The 13,971-nt window shown below is 39.2% G+C and overlaps 2 protein-coding genes across 8 annotated transcripts in view; both read left to right on the plus strand.

Moving 5' to 3' along the window:
* LOC124112116 (leucine-rich repeats and immunoglobulin-like domains protein 1) overlaps positions 1 to 13,971 on the plus strand; it is a 148,373-nt gene that overhangs the window by 92,019 nt on the left and 42,383 nt on the right. Inside the window, exon 3 of one of the 7 annotated variants that reach the window (XM_048386939.1) lies at positions 4,901 to 4,925. The exons of 4 other annotated variants lie outside the window; for them this stretch is intronic. The gene's annotated coding sequence lies outside the window, so the exon portion shown is untranslated. Of the gene's footprint in view, positions 1 to 4,900; positions 4,926 to 5,671; positions 5,880 to 6,013; positions 6,035 to 13,971 lie in introns of those variants that run through there. 2 more of the 7 variants (XM_046472091.2, XM_046472093.2) reach the window with 2 other exon arrangements.
* Positions 10,502 to 13,948, plus strand: LOC124112120 (cytadherence high molecular weight protein 1-like). Its single transcript, XM_046472099.2, has 3 exons — positions 10,502 to 10,547; positions 12,167 to 12,845; positions 13,795 to 13,948. Exons 1-3 carry the CDS (start codon positions 10,502 to 10,504, stop codon positions 13,946 to 13,948), a joined length of 879 nt encoding a protein of 292 aa, XP_046328055.2.

The raw sequence follows: 13,971 nt of genomic DNA on the forward strand, positions 1-13,971 counted from the left end.
TGGGGCAATACACAGCCCTAGCTTGGGACTTATGATTTATACTGTTGATGTTATTACCGAATACTGTAGGTGCTTGGCACAAATTATGGTTACCACCGTTAATTAAAATCCTTCTTTGGACATTAATGATTAAAAATTACCTTCTCTGATACATTTGTCCGTTTTATATCATATATGGGATTACTTTTTAAACTGTGAAGTTTTTCATTTGACTCAGTATATAATTCAGATTTTAGATTTTATTGTGCATTTGGTTTTCTTTATCAGAACCTTTAAGTGGAGTGAGACTTTTTGATGTTTGTTGCTGTTTTCAAGAGGAAGAGTACACAACTTAAAATAAGTGAAACAATGCCCAAGTTGCTGTCTAGTTGAGGTTGCTAGTTTGTTAATGGTAAAAGGATTTTAATAAACTTAGCAAATTATGGACTACAGTCATGCGCACGACAGTATACGGCATAACTTGCTGATAATGTTTCTCCTGCTGCTGTTTTTCGTGTTTTCACGATAGGACTTTTTAAAAAAACTTTAAGTTGCATGAATGAATCTAAAACAAGCAAACAAGAGGAAGGTCGAAACTGAGTCATGAAATGTACATTGCAGATAAATGGGGAAATATTGCACATGTTGTAGGTACAGTGGAAGAACACATTGCACATGTTGTAGGTACAGTGGAAGAACACATTGCACATGTTGTAGGTACAGTGGAAGAACACATTGCACATGTTGTAGGTACAATGGAAGAACACATTGCACATGTTGTAGGTACAGTGGAAGAACACATTGCACATGTTGTAGGTACAGTGGAAGAACACATTGCACATGTTGTAGGTACAGTGGAAGAACACATTGCACATGTTGTAGGTACAGTGGAAGAACACATTGCACATGTTGTAGGTACAATGGAAGAACACATAGTAGCTGTGGGAACCATAACTATCAAACAGTTTTGTGAGGACAGATGGACAGACTGTATGAACGTGTTTGTAGATTTCACTGGATGTAAACATCAGGCTCCAGTGGAATGTTAGTCTAAATAACCTTCTGTAAACATGGTAAATAAATATGTTATCCTTTTGTCAGGGATTATCTGGATAATCTACAGATGCCTTTCATCAGCTTCATCACAATGCCCAATAGTTAGCTATTACATGGAATTGCTTGCCATCAGAATATAATTATTTACTATCTTGTCTTTTGTAATGAGAAGCACCTTAGAAAAATGTTTGAAAAGGGGGAATATAAGTGATCCTACAAACTCTGATGAACTTCCTGCAGTGGGGATTCTAATCTACAAAGCAGTTATGATATGGAGGGGTATGATAAGGCAGGTGCCCACTGAGGGGATGTCAAGAGTGAGTGCACTAGCTCCCTGCTGATTTCTAGAATAATCTTTAGAGATAGGATGTGATATTTTTAGAATGTTTGGCAAATCATAGCAAGCTTGGTGTGTCTGAAGCTATTCCATGCAGTAAATGATTTCTTTGTTGCAAAGAAACTTGTTATTTGCATGAGTTAGGGTTATTCCAAATGCCATGTGAGGTTAGGATGTGGCGAGTGGCCAGTTATCTTTCTTCCTCAGTCTCTATAGACTTTGGTCAGTATTCTTCAACTTTGATCCAGGAAAATAAAAATATCATTTCAACTTAGTGATAATGGTAGCCTAAAAAATTACTCTAAATGTCTTTATTATGTCCCAATTTTGAACTTCAAAGGATGCATAGACAATTTCATTTAGAATGTAGGTGTGATTTCATGTTTACACCGACAGACGTACAACTACCAGCTGTATTGCGGTAACAAAATAGCGAGATAACATAAGCATATGTATGCCCAAATTGTTTTACACTTGTCTTTGTAGTTTGGTTACAAGAAATATATTTAAACATGCTTAGATAATATTGTTATTGGATTAAAGTTGTCTATTAAGAACTACCTCTATAAGTACAGGACATCAAAATTGCTGACACAATCATGACAAGGGAAATTTCCGAGTTTGTCAATGAACCAGTGGCTTTTTAGGTGTTGTTCATCTTTACTTCTCTCAGTAACACTGAGAAGTTGGCATGATGAACAAGGGAGATGGATACACAACTTCCTTATTGCTATGAATGCAATGTTTTGTTGTTTTTCTCTACACTGAAAAAAGTTGTATATCTATCATGTCTATAGAACTATCTTCCTTGTTCATCATCTTTGATCATTGGGCTGATCATTCAGAGGGGATTATGAAGATATGTTGAATAGATTCTGAAGTAAATTCATAGATTGCTGTAGAATGTTGACTACAACTGAATGTTTCTACTGAATGTTGACCACAGCAGTAGAAACTAACAGTTTCTGTCCACTAGTCCTTATAATGATAACATATAGCAAAACCCTTAAAAATGGCAACTTTCTACTAGTCCTTATGATACCTTAACTTTTGGGCAGTTTGGGTGGACCTACATGACAGGTGCCAATTTCTAACGCCGAGTTTGACTGTTTTTAAATATACGCAAAAACACATGAGTTTAAGATAATTAAAGTGTCTAAATAATCAGAAACAATGCTTCTGTATTTATTTGTGCTAAGGTTTTCACCAGGAATGTGGAAGTAGTCCGTCAGTATTTACTGTTTATATCATTTTCCAGAATACAGTCTTGTGAAAATGTATACATTATTCTAATGCTTATGAACGTCCGTTTTTCATCCAATGTAAAGCAGTATATTGTGAAAACTTTGATTAAATGTATACAACTTAAAAGTATAAAACAATATTATTTTAATGATAACAGTTACCTACTTATTGATGAGATTATTACCAAATTTATTTTCATTTTGAATGCAAAACACTTATGGCCTAAGGTGCCCGTCCATCTTTGGAAAAATAGACATATAATACTAAGCTTGCTGTACCCGTGATACTGTTAGAAATACTGCTTGCTGTGCCCATCATACTCCTTTATGCAGATGAGATGAAGTTTGATGGGTGTGGTTCTCTTATTGTTCCTCTGTGAAGGATTGTGCAAATGGCCTCCATTCAGTTTCTGGGTCATTTGTAATAAACCAGCCTCTTTCAGTTTAATTTGATCCAAGGTGTCCTGTAGTTTGGTGATTTCACTTTGTTTGAGATATATATACAGTATTCATTCAGAATCACAGAATTTCCAATTTCTGCTGAACCTGTATTTTGTTATCTGAGAATAACAGAACAGCAACGAGAAATTGTGTATTATCTTATTATCGCGAGTTAATGAATGGTGAGCCCCCAGCTCGAGACTTTCATTCACAATGGATAATCGGTAATTCCGGTATCGAGTTGATAATTCTGTATATTACTCATTGTCATTATAGGACAGACAAGTCAGAAAAAACATACAAACTGTCGACCATGCATAAAATCTATCTGAAGTCACGCCTATTTTTTCAGATTATGTGATATTATCAGATTGTGAAGTCATGGAAAATGAATGACATTATGTCGTATTGTTCTCGATAAGAAAGGAATATGATGTCATATTGCATAGACAGGTGGTACTATATTTTCCTGATTATTATGCACATTTTTGGGGACAAGGTTTGGAAAAATTGTTACTTTGAATATTATACACAATCAAAACCTAGATTGTATTGCTTCAGATGGACAAACTGGAGATAATAAACTTGGTCAATGGAAATGTAATCATCATACTATCTCAAGAGTATCATAATGGTATTTTTAGACTATTGCTACAGTAAATGCGTCCCTAACAGCATGTAGGTAATGTGAAGTAGAGCTTTACATGACATATAACTGTTTAATTTGACCTCATGTGGCATCTATGACCTTTCATTTGCATCTGTCAGAGGACTGAGTCTGCCATATTCCAATTTCACTCAAATGACTGCAAAGACATTCATTAAAGATTGGAAACCTCACATTGCCTGTTCAGTTCCAAATTCAAGATAGTGTGGTTAAATCTACAGGTAGGCTAACTCTAAATGGGAAAACACACATTATTTATCACCTAATTACATTTAGGAAAGTGTTATGTTTATATTATTGATGGAAAGTGTAGGCTCCAGTCGATCTGCTTCCATGAAATTCAGATATAGGTAACTCAGCTAAGTCAGCTGAACTTTGCTCATTGAAGACTTTCTCCGGTTCAAGAGGTGAAGACAGGCCTGTTTCTTCCCGGGAATGTGATACCTGCACACAATGGTAAGAAGGCAGGGGAGATGACAAGGGTACTTAATGAGGAGGTGTCACTGGCTAGGACAACCCCAGTCTGTTTCCTATAAATCTGTGTCCATTTCCACCTGACCTCATAACATGAACATTGCCATATATACACACTCATGTTGTATGTAGTACAACACACCTTGCCAGATTGTCCCCTGCCAAGGAGACAGGTCAGTATCTTGACAATCTGCTCATTTATGTTGGAATGCAACACCTGACAGGTTGTGCATGCAGTTTGGGAGAAGCCAGCTATTTTGTTTTATCTAAATTGCTTCAAAATGATTAAACAGATGATTCTTCATGGATGGGTATTGGATAGAGGATTGATATTAGAGTTTCCATTCTGATCAGAAGTTTGTCAAGTTTTGACGTGACAAAATGATGTTTGACACATGTGCCTGACTAATTAGTGACCACTGCGTGACAAGTAGTTGGCCATCACCACTGAGAGTAATGCATGCTGACCAAATACCATAGTTGTAGCAGGGTCTCCATGGGAGATGGGGATGGGATGGGGGAATTATTTTAACTGAGGGTCCTTTTTCACATGGCAGTAAATTTTCAATATATTTACAAACTACCATCAATACTCCTATACAAGTTAAGATGCATTCTAATTGCAGGAAAATTTGCAGTTATTCGTTCTTTTTGTTACTGTCAAATTTTACTTTGCACCTTTCACTTTTCTTCGACAAACAGATCCTGCTTGGCAGAATGAACTGAGGTAAAAATATTTCTCATTTTCATCTCCAACTGCGATTTCAAGGTTTATAAATACCAATACACAGAGTTTCCAACATGCTTGGCAATCAGTTCAGTTTTATTTTATGACTATTTTGCATGAGCAGTGTGTTATTGTTACTTCAAGTATGTTCTTATCATTGCTGTTAAGGTACAATTTACACCTAAGTTGAGATTAAGATACTGTAGAGAACCTGTTTATTCCTTACACAACTGTAATGCAGTTTTTACCTTATAAAGAAATGACATGGGCAAGTCTGGCATTGTATATTTGCATTTTCAAATGGCCAGTTTAGTTGTTGAATTGTTTGTGTAGATATTGTAATTATGATCAGCATGGTTAATAATGTTAAGAAAGGGAGAGGCTTGTAGTCAAGTGTGGCATTAATGATAAGGTGTGTGTATGGGGGGGAAGGGTGTTGGGGGATCACATTACGCACAAGGCAAGGATGACCTGACTGCCTACAAAAACTTGCTGCAGAGATTATATAGGAAGAACATCTGGATGGTGTGAGGCTCTGCAGGGGGGTGTCAGGTGCCACATCATCTTGTAATATTGGAAACCACCAGAATGAAAGGGATACAGAGACGTGCAAGGCTTAATTGAGAATTTTTTTAATTTGAGGCCGTAAAACAGGATCAACCGGTATTTAGTGAAAGTATGTTGATTGATGGAAGAATTGGATTGGGTGCCTCCCGCCCCTCCTGGGGAGCCCTGGAAGTCTGGAACCAGGCCAGTTGGCTTCCCGTTTGAAGAGAGATGGTGCAGGATACAGAGGTGTAGTGCAAAACTTTGATACACTCAACTCACCAGATACAACTTTATAATTTGTAACTTTGGGAGTGGCATGGACTGGAATTCTACCAAACATCTGGAGTACTTCTGGTGTTGTGTCATCACAAATTCCTGGAGTATTTAACAGTCAGGTGTAAGAAGGTATGCAAGTTGGCTAGTTGTGTTGCAGGGGGAGCTAAGGTTTCCACTACATGATGTCAGGTTGGCAGCCATATACAGCTAGCCATACAGTCCAGTGCAGTACTTCAAGGAGGGAGCACACAGTGGCACTTTAGTAACTACCGCTTACATTGGAGGTGAAAGAGTGGTCATTAATTGTTGTACACTACATACAAGGTGGTATTACTGTAAGAGGCATATATACAGTGTGACCTACGACAGGGCTACCAGACTCTGGCCAAGAAGTGCATGCAGTGCTTGTTTTGATCACATATAAACTAATGCTTTTTAACAAAGTATCTTTGATGATCTGCACTTGCTTAAACCATGAAAGGATGCAGGCAGCTGCAACACATCAGAACATCTCAACATAGTTTTGTTCCAATTTACTAATCCCTTGCTGTAAGATTATTATGAATCTTCTAAATTACTGAACAGTCAATATGATCGGTAATTTACAAAATGTTTATTCCCTTGCTATGTTTTTAATTAAGAATTAAATAAGAATGATTAGCAGTTTATGTTAAAATGTCTGTCCACTTGTTGAACTTACCTCAATGCAGATTGTCAGTGAGTTAGGTGGTCTATTCTTTTGTTATTGTTAAAGTATGTAAAATACTCACATGATATTTATCCACAAGCTTCAGTTTAACATCAAGGTGAACATTTATAGACCTTGAAGAAATAATTTTCATTCAATATCCTGATATCAAATTGAAGCAAGTGTAATTTTTTTTTTTCTACTGCAGATGGGATTTGAAGAAGCATCACCAAAAACAAACTGTTTTGGTACTCTCTATATATCAGCTGAGAAAAACTCAGTGACAATGAACCACAGAGGAATTGTGTATCAGTTTTTTTTTATTCTGCTTTACTGCCATAACTAAGAAATGAATACACAACACCTTTTTATGGATAACATTAACAACTTCTTTTATTCTTTGTAATGACCTTTCAGGGCTACTTCTTGCCCTCATCTGTCTGTGTGCCACAATTGTTAATGGGGGACGGCAGGACATCAGTGACAACCAATTGTTACTATATTTACTGTATTATGCACCCTTGTTACTCACATATAATTACCAAAATGGATGCTTATTGAAACCACGCATAGTAGGTTAGAATTTGATGAAGTGGAAGAGTTAAAAACATAGTCCAAACACAAGTGTATCTGGACATTTTGCAACGAAAGATTACGGTTGTGTTTCGTGTTACGGTTGCAGCTGACCTGACTGAAAGACCATGCCAAATAAAAACTAGGGTAATAGAGGAAGTGATGAGTGATGTGGTATCAATTGAGTTTTCTTTTCCAATTGATTCACTTTTCAAACCTATGATAAATGATCTTTATCATCTCCTGTGTCACATCCTGCTGAATGTGGGGAGCCATTCTCACCAGCTATTCTCAGTGTCATGTCCTGCTGAATGTGGGGAGCCATTCTCACCAGCTATTCTCAGTGTCACGTCCTGCTGTAGGTGGGTAGCCATTCTCACCAGCTATTCTCAGTGTCATGTCCTGCTGTAGGTGGGGAGCCATTCTCACCAGCTATTCTCAGTGTCATGTCCTGCTGTAGGTGGGGAGCCATTCTCACCAGCTATTCTCAGTGTCATGTCCTGCTGAATGTGGGGAGCCATTCTCACCAGCTATTCTCAGTGTCAAATCCTGCTGTAGGTGGGGAGCCATTATCACCAGCTATTCTCAGTGTCATGTCCTGCTGTAGGTGGGGAGCCATTCTCACCAGCTATTCTCAGTGTTAAATCCTGTTGTAGGTGGGGAGCCATTATCACCAGCTATTCTCAGTGTCACATCCTGCTGTAAGTGGGGAGCCATTCTCACCAGCTATCCTCAGTGTCACATCCTGCTGTAGGTGGGGAGCCATTCTCACCAGCTATTCTCAGTGTCACATCCTGCTGTAGGTGGGGAGCCATTCTCACCAGCTATTCTCAGTGTCAAATCCTGCTGTAGGTGGGGAGCCATTCTCACCAGCTATTCTCAGTGTCACATCCTGCTGTAAGTGGGGAGCCATTCTCACCAGCTATCCTCAGTGTCACATCCTGCTGTAGGTGGGGAGCCATTCTCACCAGCTATTCTCAGTGTCACATCCTGCTGTAGGTGGGGAGCCATTCTCACCAGCTATCCTCAGTGTCACATCCTGCTGTAGGTGGGGAGCCATTCTCACCAGCTATTCTCAGTGTCACGTCCTGCTGTAGGCGGGGAGCCATTCTCACCAGCTATTCTCAGTGCCACATCCTGCTGAATGTGGGGAGCCATTCTCACCAGCTATTCTCAGTGTCACATCCTGCTGTAGGTGGGGAGCCATTCTCACCAGCTATTCTCAGTGTCACATCCTACTGTAGGTGGGGAGCCATTCTCACCAGCTATTCTCAGTGTCATGTCCTGCTGTAGGTGGGGAGCCATTCTCACCAGCTATTCTCAGTGTCAAATCCTGCTGTAGGTGGGGAGCCATTATCACCAGCTATTCTCAGTGTCACATCCTGCTGAATGTGGGGAGCCATTCTTACCAGCTATTCTCAGTGTCACATCCTGCTGTAGGTGGGTAGCCATTCTCACCAGCTATCCTCAGTGTCACATCCTGCTGTAGGTGGGGAGCCATTCTCACCAGCTATTCTCAGTGTCATGTCCTGCTGTAGGTGGGGAGCCATTCTCACCAGCTATTCTCAGTGTCATGTCCTGCTGTAGGTGGGGAGCCATTCTCACCAGCTATTCTCAGTGTCACATCCTGCTGAATGTGGGGAGCAATTCTCACCAGCTATTCTCAGTGTCACGTCCTATTGTAGGTGGGGAGCCATTCTCACCAGCTATTCTCAGTGTCAAATCCTACTGTAGGTGGGGAGCCATTCTCACCAGCTATTCTCAGTGTCATGTCCTGCTGTAGGTGGGGAGCCATTCTCACCAGCTATTCTCAGTGTCACATCCTGCTGTAGGTGGGGAGCCATTCTCACCAGCTATTCTCAGTGTCAAATCCTCCTGTAGGTGGGGAGCCATTATCACCAGCTATTCTCAGTGTCATGTCCCGCTGTAGGTGGGGAGCCATTCTCATCAGCTATTCTTAATGTCACATCCTGCTGTAGGTGGGGAGCCATTCTCACCAGCTATTCTCAGTGTCACATCCTGCTGTAGGTGGGGACCCATTCTCACCAGCTATTCTCAGTGTCACATCCTGCTGTAGGTGGGGAGCCATTCTTACCAGCTATTCTCAGTGTCATGTCCTGCTGTAGGTGGGGAGCCATTCTCACCAGTTATTCTCAGTGTCCTGGTGCAGCCCTTTAGGATAGTCCAGTGTTTTGACTGCAACTGACTGACGACTGCTGTTTTGGACACATTGGTCAAATGTTTCAAATAGCCAAATAACGTTTCCTAATATTGCAAGTTTGATGTTATTCTACAAGCAATAAACATGCCTTGGAAGCTTTACTCCATCCCCTCCTGCACATCAGCTGGGCATGATCCTTTCTCCAGCTGTTCTCTCAAAACTGCAGACATTGCCCTTCTGATTGTTTTTATTTTATGAAGTGCCCAAGTTACCATAGCAACACCGCCTTCAGAAAAGTGTTATCCTGAAGAAGGAGAATATTAGAACTTTTGCTGCTTTTTCAAAATAAATAGAGGGACTACTGTGTTCATTTTGGAAACCTAAAAAAATCAAACATATGCTATTATTTTATTCAGCTGAGGGCTTTGCTCGGTCCAGACTGAGAGACTTGCAATAAACACACAGATAATGCAAGGAGAAGTCACTGTTGACAGTGAGAGTAGCGGCACATTCAATTTTGTATCTGTGTTGTATTTAATAGTTTGAACTGTTTTGTCCCTCATTAGCTATCCCAGGCCACATCCTCATTATAAAGAAGAAACAATTGGATTAGTATGGAAAGTCTATAAAGCACTCAGTTCTTTGTATATTAGGCTTAATGTTAATTCTACCATGACATTTTGAGAATCATGTCTTCTGACTGGTCCCCTAACAATATAGTATTTAGATTAGATCATGATATTGCTAGTTGATATGACATCAACACAGCTTGACATTTGGTGCTATTCTGTGAGGTACATTGAGCCCTGTGTTTGCTTTTGATGCAGTCTGTTAACCTGCTGGATGCCGAGTTATTTTACTGCTGCACATTTTCCAAAGATCTGAAAAATTACCTTGGCGTAAATGATGAAAAGTGATTTTCCTATATTACGTCAAGACGACAGAATGGTTACACATATACAAAGAAAAGGGGGCATAACTCTTCTATACTTACCACTAGTTCATTGTAACTCAGGTCACTTGGTGAGAATTTAATGTGGATAAGGACAATTATATACATGCATGATTTTTGTTCATGAGGAACCAAACTATTCCAACAGAAAGATTGATATTGAAACTGTATACGTAAGGTATAAAACAAAACATAAAAAATGATTATATAAAAAAGGAGTAATAGTGAAATGGATGGCCCTATCTAACAGATAAAGTAGTCTTTAGATTCCAACATTCTCCTGATTGTGTAACTGTCATTTGACTAATGTTGCACCATTATTAATGGATCACAGCCTTATCATCTAATGTAATGAATAACTAAAAGAAAGTATGATCATGGCTGGTTTTATGTCTTTGACGACATTGGAGAAAGACAACATTGGTAATTTGATTAATATATATATCACCTTATTTTTATTCATGGTAAAGAAAATCTCAATGTGTAAAACAGAATTATATGCTTTTTCGACACTACATAAAATGACTGTTTTTACCATGTAAATAATGTCTTGAATAGATAAACAATTAGATAATTTTACCATGTCTCTTAATTGGACAAGACATGCACCTGTTTGGCATCAATATTACATGATCAAATACCCAAAAGAATATTTCAAAACAAAAAAAATAATTTTCAATATTGGACATGTATTTGTTCATTATTATGTGATTATTTCTCTTCATCTTGTCTCAGATTAATTTACTTAATTTATTTTGCTTGATTTCATCTAAACACTTTGTATTGGTGATAAGGACCATTTGCCATTTGATTGTAAAAAGTTTTTGAAATTCAAGGAGTGTATCGCAGCTGAGTTTGAAATATATGTGCTGTAATCGGCATCTCATAACGGGCATACATGAAATGTAATTTTGTAAACACTGTCCAATATGGCACAAAGTTCACTTCAGTGTACATTTTTGCGTATTTTCCAAAACATTATAAACAGTTATAGTGTACCAATGTTTTGGAATGATCATTGGTGATTGATAAAAAACAAATACCTGTGATTACTAAAATGCTATTTTTGAAATTCATTTAACTAAGTAAATATCGGAAGTTTAGATTTCAAGACATACTGTAGGTGAGGTGAAATTGGGTTTAACGTCGCGTCTAAGATTATTGCACTTATATAGCGACGTGCATGCCCGTGTGTGTGTGTGGCTGCTTGTACTAGTCCGGACTGATGCTGATTTATAGTGCTAGCAGTTTAACAAGAATAACCCACTCAGACACAGTATACTGACTCCAAGCTGACCAGTTCTTGTTTTTGCCCCTTAATGCCGAGCGCCAGACAGGGTAACATCAAGTACCATCTTTTAACGTCTTTTGGTATGATGCGGCCAGGGATCGAACCCCGGACCTTCCTCTCTCCGGGCGGACGCTCTACCACTAGACCAGGGAGGTGGTTAGACATACTGTAAATAACACTGTGAACGGTGATTTAGTAATGTGTAAAAAATGGCGACATTTACCATATGCCTAATTTTCAGAGGTGATTTTCAGTAATTTTGCTTTGTCTAGCATAGACCAGGGAATTTGCCACAGAATTCAAAACTATGAAGTGTATTTGTGTATGTATTTTGATGTATGTTGAATTTTTTTTCACTTCAAAGTGAGAGTTGAACAGGAGGGACATGTATGTCCCTCTTGCATCCAGGGGGTTAAACATAAAGAAAGGATGATAACAGTGGTGGGTATTTGGAAGTCAAGGCTGCAGCTTAAGGCACTAAGGAGGACTGTTGAAGTATTGCTTAGAGAGTATCTCCCTTGTTAAATCATTTGGCTGTCTTGTATAGAAGGGAATTAACATACAAACATGTGTATAAAGATTGCTTGTCACAGATTCGAAAATCTCTGTCTTCGAAGTCAATTTATTGAAAACTAAGTGGATACCACATCACTCATCACTTCTGCTATCAGCACATAGTATATTTTTTCAGGGAAGAATAGATTTAAATCAGTTTTGTGTTCATTTACTATTTTAATGTATCCATTTGTAGACCCTGCTGATCCAGTGTCTATTGAACCTGAAGTGTATCCATTTGTAGATCCTGCTGATCCAGTGTCTATTGAACCTGAGGTTTTTCCATTTGTAGACCCTGTTGATCCAGTGTCTATTGAACCTGAAGTGTATCCATTTGTAGACCCTGCTGATCAAGTGTCTATTGAACCTGAAGTGTATCCATTTGTAGACCCTGCTGATCCAGTGTCTATTGAACCTGAAGTGTATCCATTTGTAGACCCTGCTGATCCAGTGTCTATTGAACCTGAGGTTTATCCATTTGTAAACCCTGCTTATCCATTTGTAGACCCTGCTGATCCAGTGTCTATTGAACCTGAAGTGTATCCATTTGTAGACCCTGCTGATCCAGTGTCTATTGAACCTGAGGTTTATCCATTTGTAAACCCTGCTGATCCAGTGTCTTTTGAACCTGAAGTGTATCCATTTGTAGACCCTGCTGATCCACTGTCTATTGAACCTGAAGTGTATCCATTTGTAAACCCTGCTGATCCAGTGTCTATTGAACCTGAGGTTTATCCATTTGTAGACCCTGCTGATTCAGTGTCTATTGAACCTGAAGTGTATCCATTTGTAGACCCTGCTGATTCAGTGTCTATTGAACCTGAAGTGTATCCATTTGTAGACCCTGCTGATCCAGTGTCTATTGGACCTGAAGTGTATCCATTTGTAAACCCGTACCAATTACTTGGATAACTCGGCACAGTTTCATGAGAATTCCAAAACCAGTTAGAAAATGTGCAAACTGGTGTTTGTTTTCCTAGTTTACCAGTAATATTATTAATAATCATTTTTGAAACTGTCAGTAATTACATTTTCACAATCTGACATATTCACAATAAAATAAGTTGTAAAAAGACACTAAATCCAGAGTTTGTAACAGTCTGTCAATGACATAAGAAATAAATGTGTAACAGTCTGTCAATGATATAAAAAATAAGCTGATTTTGAAACTGAAAATAATACAATGACTGTCGCTCGGGAATCATTGTGGATTGAATAGTTTTGTGTGGACAGGGGTACCTGGCACTGTAGATGTTTTGCCAGGTGTACCTGGCATTGTAGATGTTTTGACAGGGGTACCTGGCACCGTAGATGTTTTGACAGGGGTACCTGGCACCGTAGATGTTTTGACAGGGGTACCTGGCACCGTAGATGTTTTGACAGGTGTACCTGGCACTGTAGATGTTTTGACAGGTGTACCTGGCACTGTAGATGTTTTGACAGGTGTACCTGGCACTGTAGATGTTTGACAGGTGTACCTGGCACTGTAGATGTTTTGACAGGGGTACCTGGCACCGTAGATGTTTTGCCAGGGGTACCTGGCACTGTAGATGTTTTGCCAGGTGTACCCAATTCTAAAATAATATTGTACGAAAAAGGAAATATTCATATTATTATTTAATGTACAATTAAATGCCCATCTTTATACTTGACACAATGAAACCCCTGCAACCATATGTCCTGTCTCAAATTCTCACTGAGTCACTCTGGCTCCTTGCATTTGGCCCCTAAAATATTTATGCTAGGAGTCACCTGGCTCCCCGGTAAAAAACAAACTTAGAGGCTGTGTTCTGTTTGAGGCTTTGTGGTTGTCCCACATGGCAGGTTGATAAAGGTAACATTATGTAACACTGTCCACACAATGCAGACTACAGGGACCCATCCCTGCCAGGGCAGCTCGCCCCAGGGGTCCAATCTGCAGGGCATCTCTCCTCACATCCAGCTCAGCAGCCCTACAACATTGTTATGCAAGGCTTAGGACCCCTAGGCACCCAACAGATA

The sequence above is a fragment of the Haliotis rufescens genome, unplaced genomic scaffold (genome assembly GCF_023055435.1).
Source record: "Haliotis rufescens isolate VD_foot unplaced genomic scaffold, xgHalRufe1.0.p SCAF_10, whole genome shotgun sequence".
Classification (NCBI taxonomy): domain Eukaryota; kingdom Metazoa; phylum Mollusca; class Gastropoda; order Lepetellida; family Haliotidae; genus Haliotis; species Haliotis rufescens.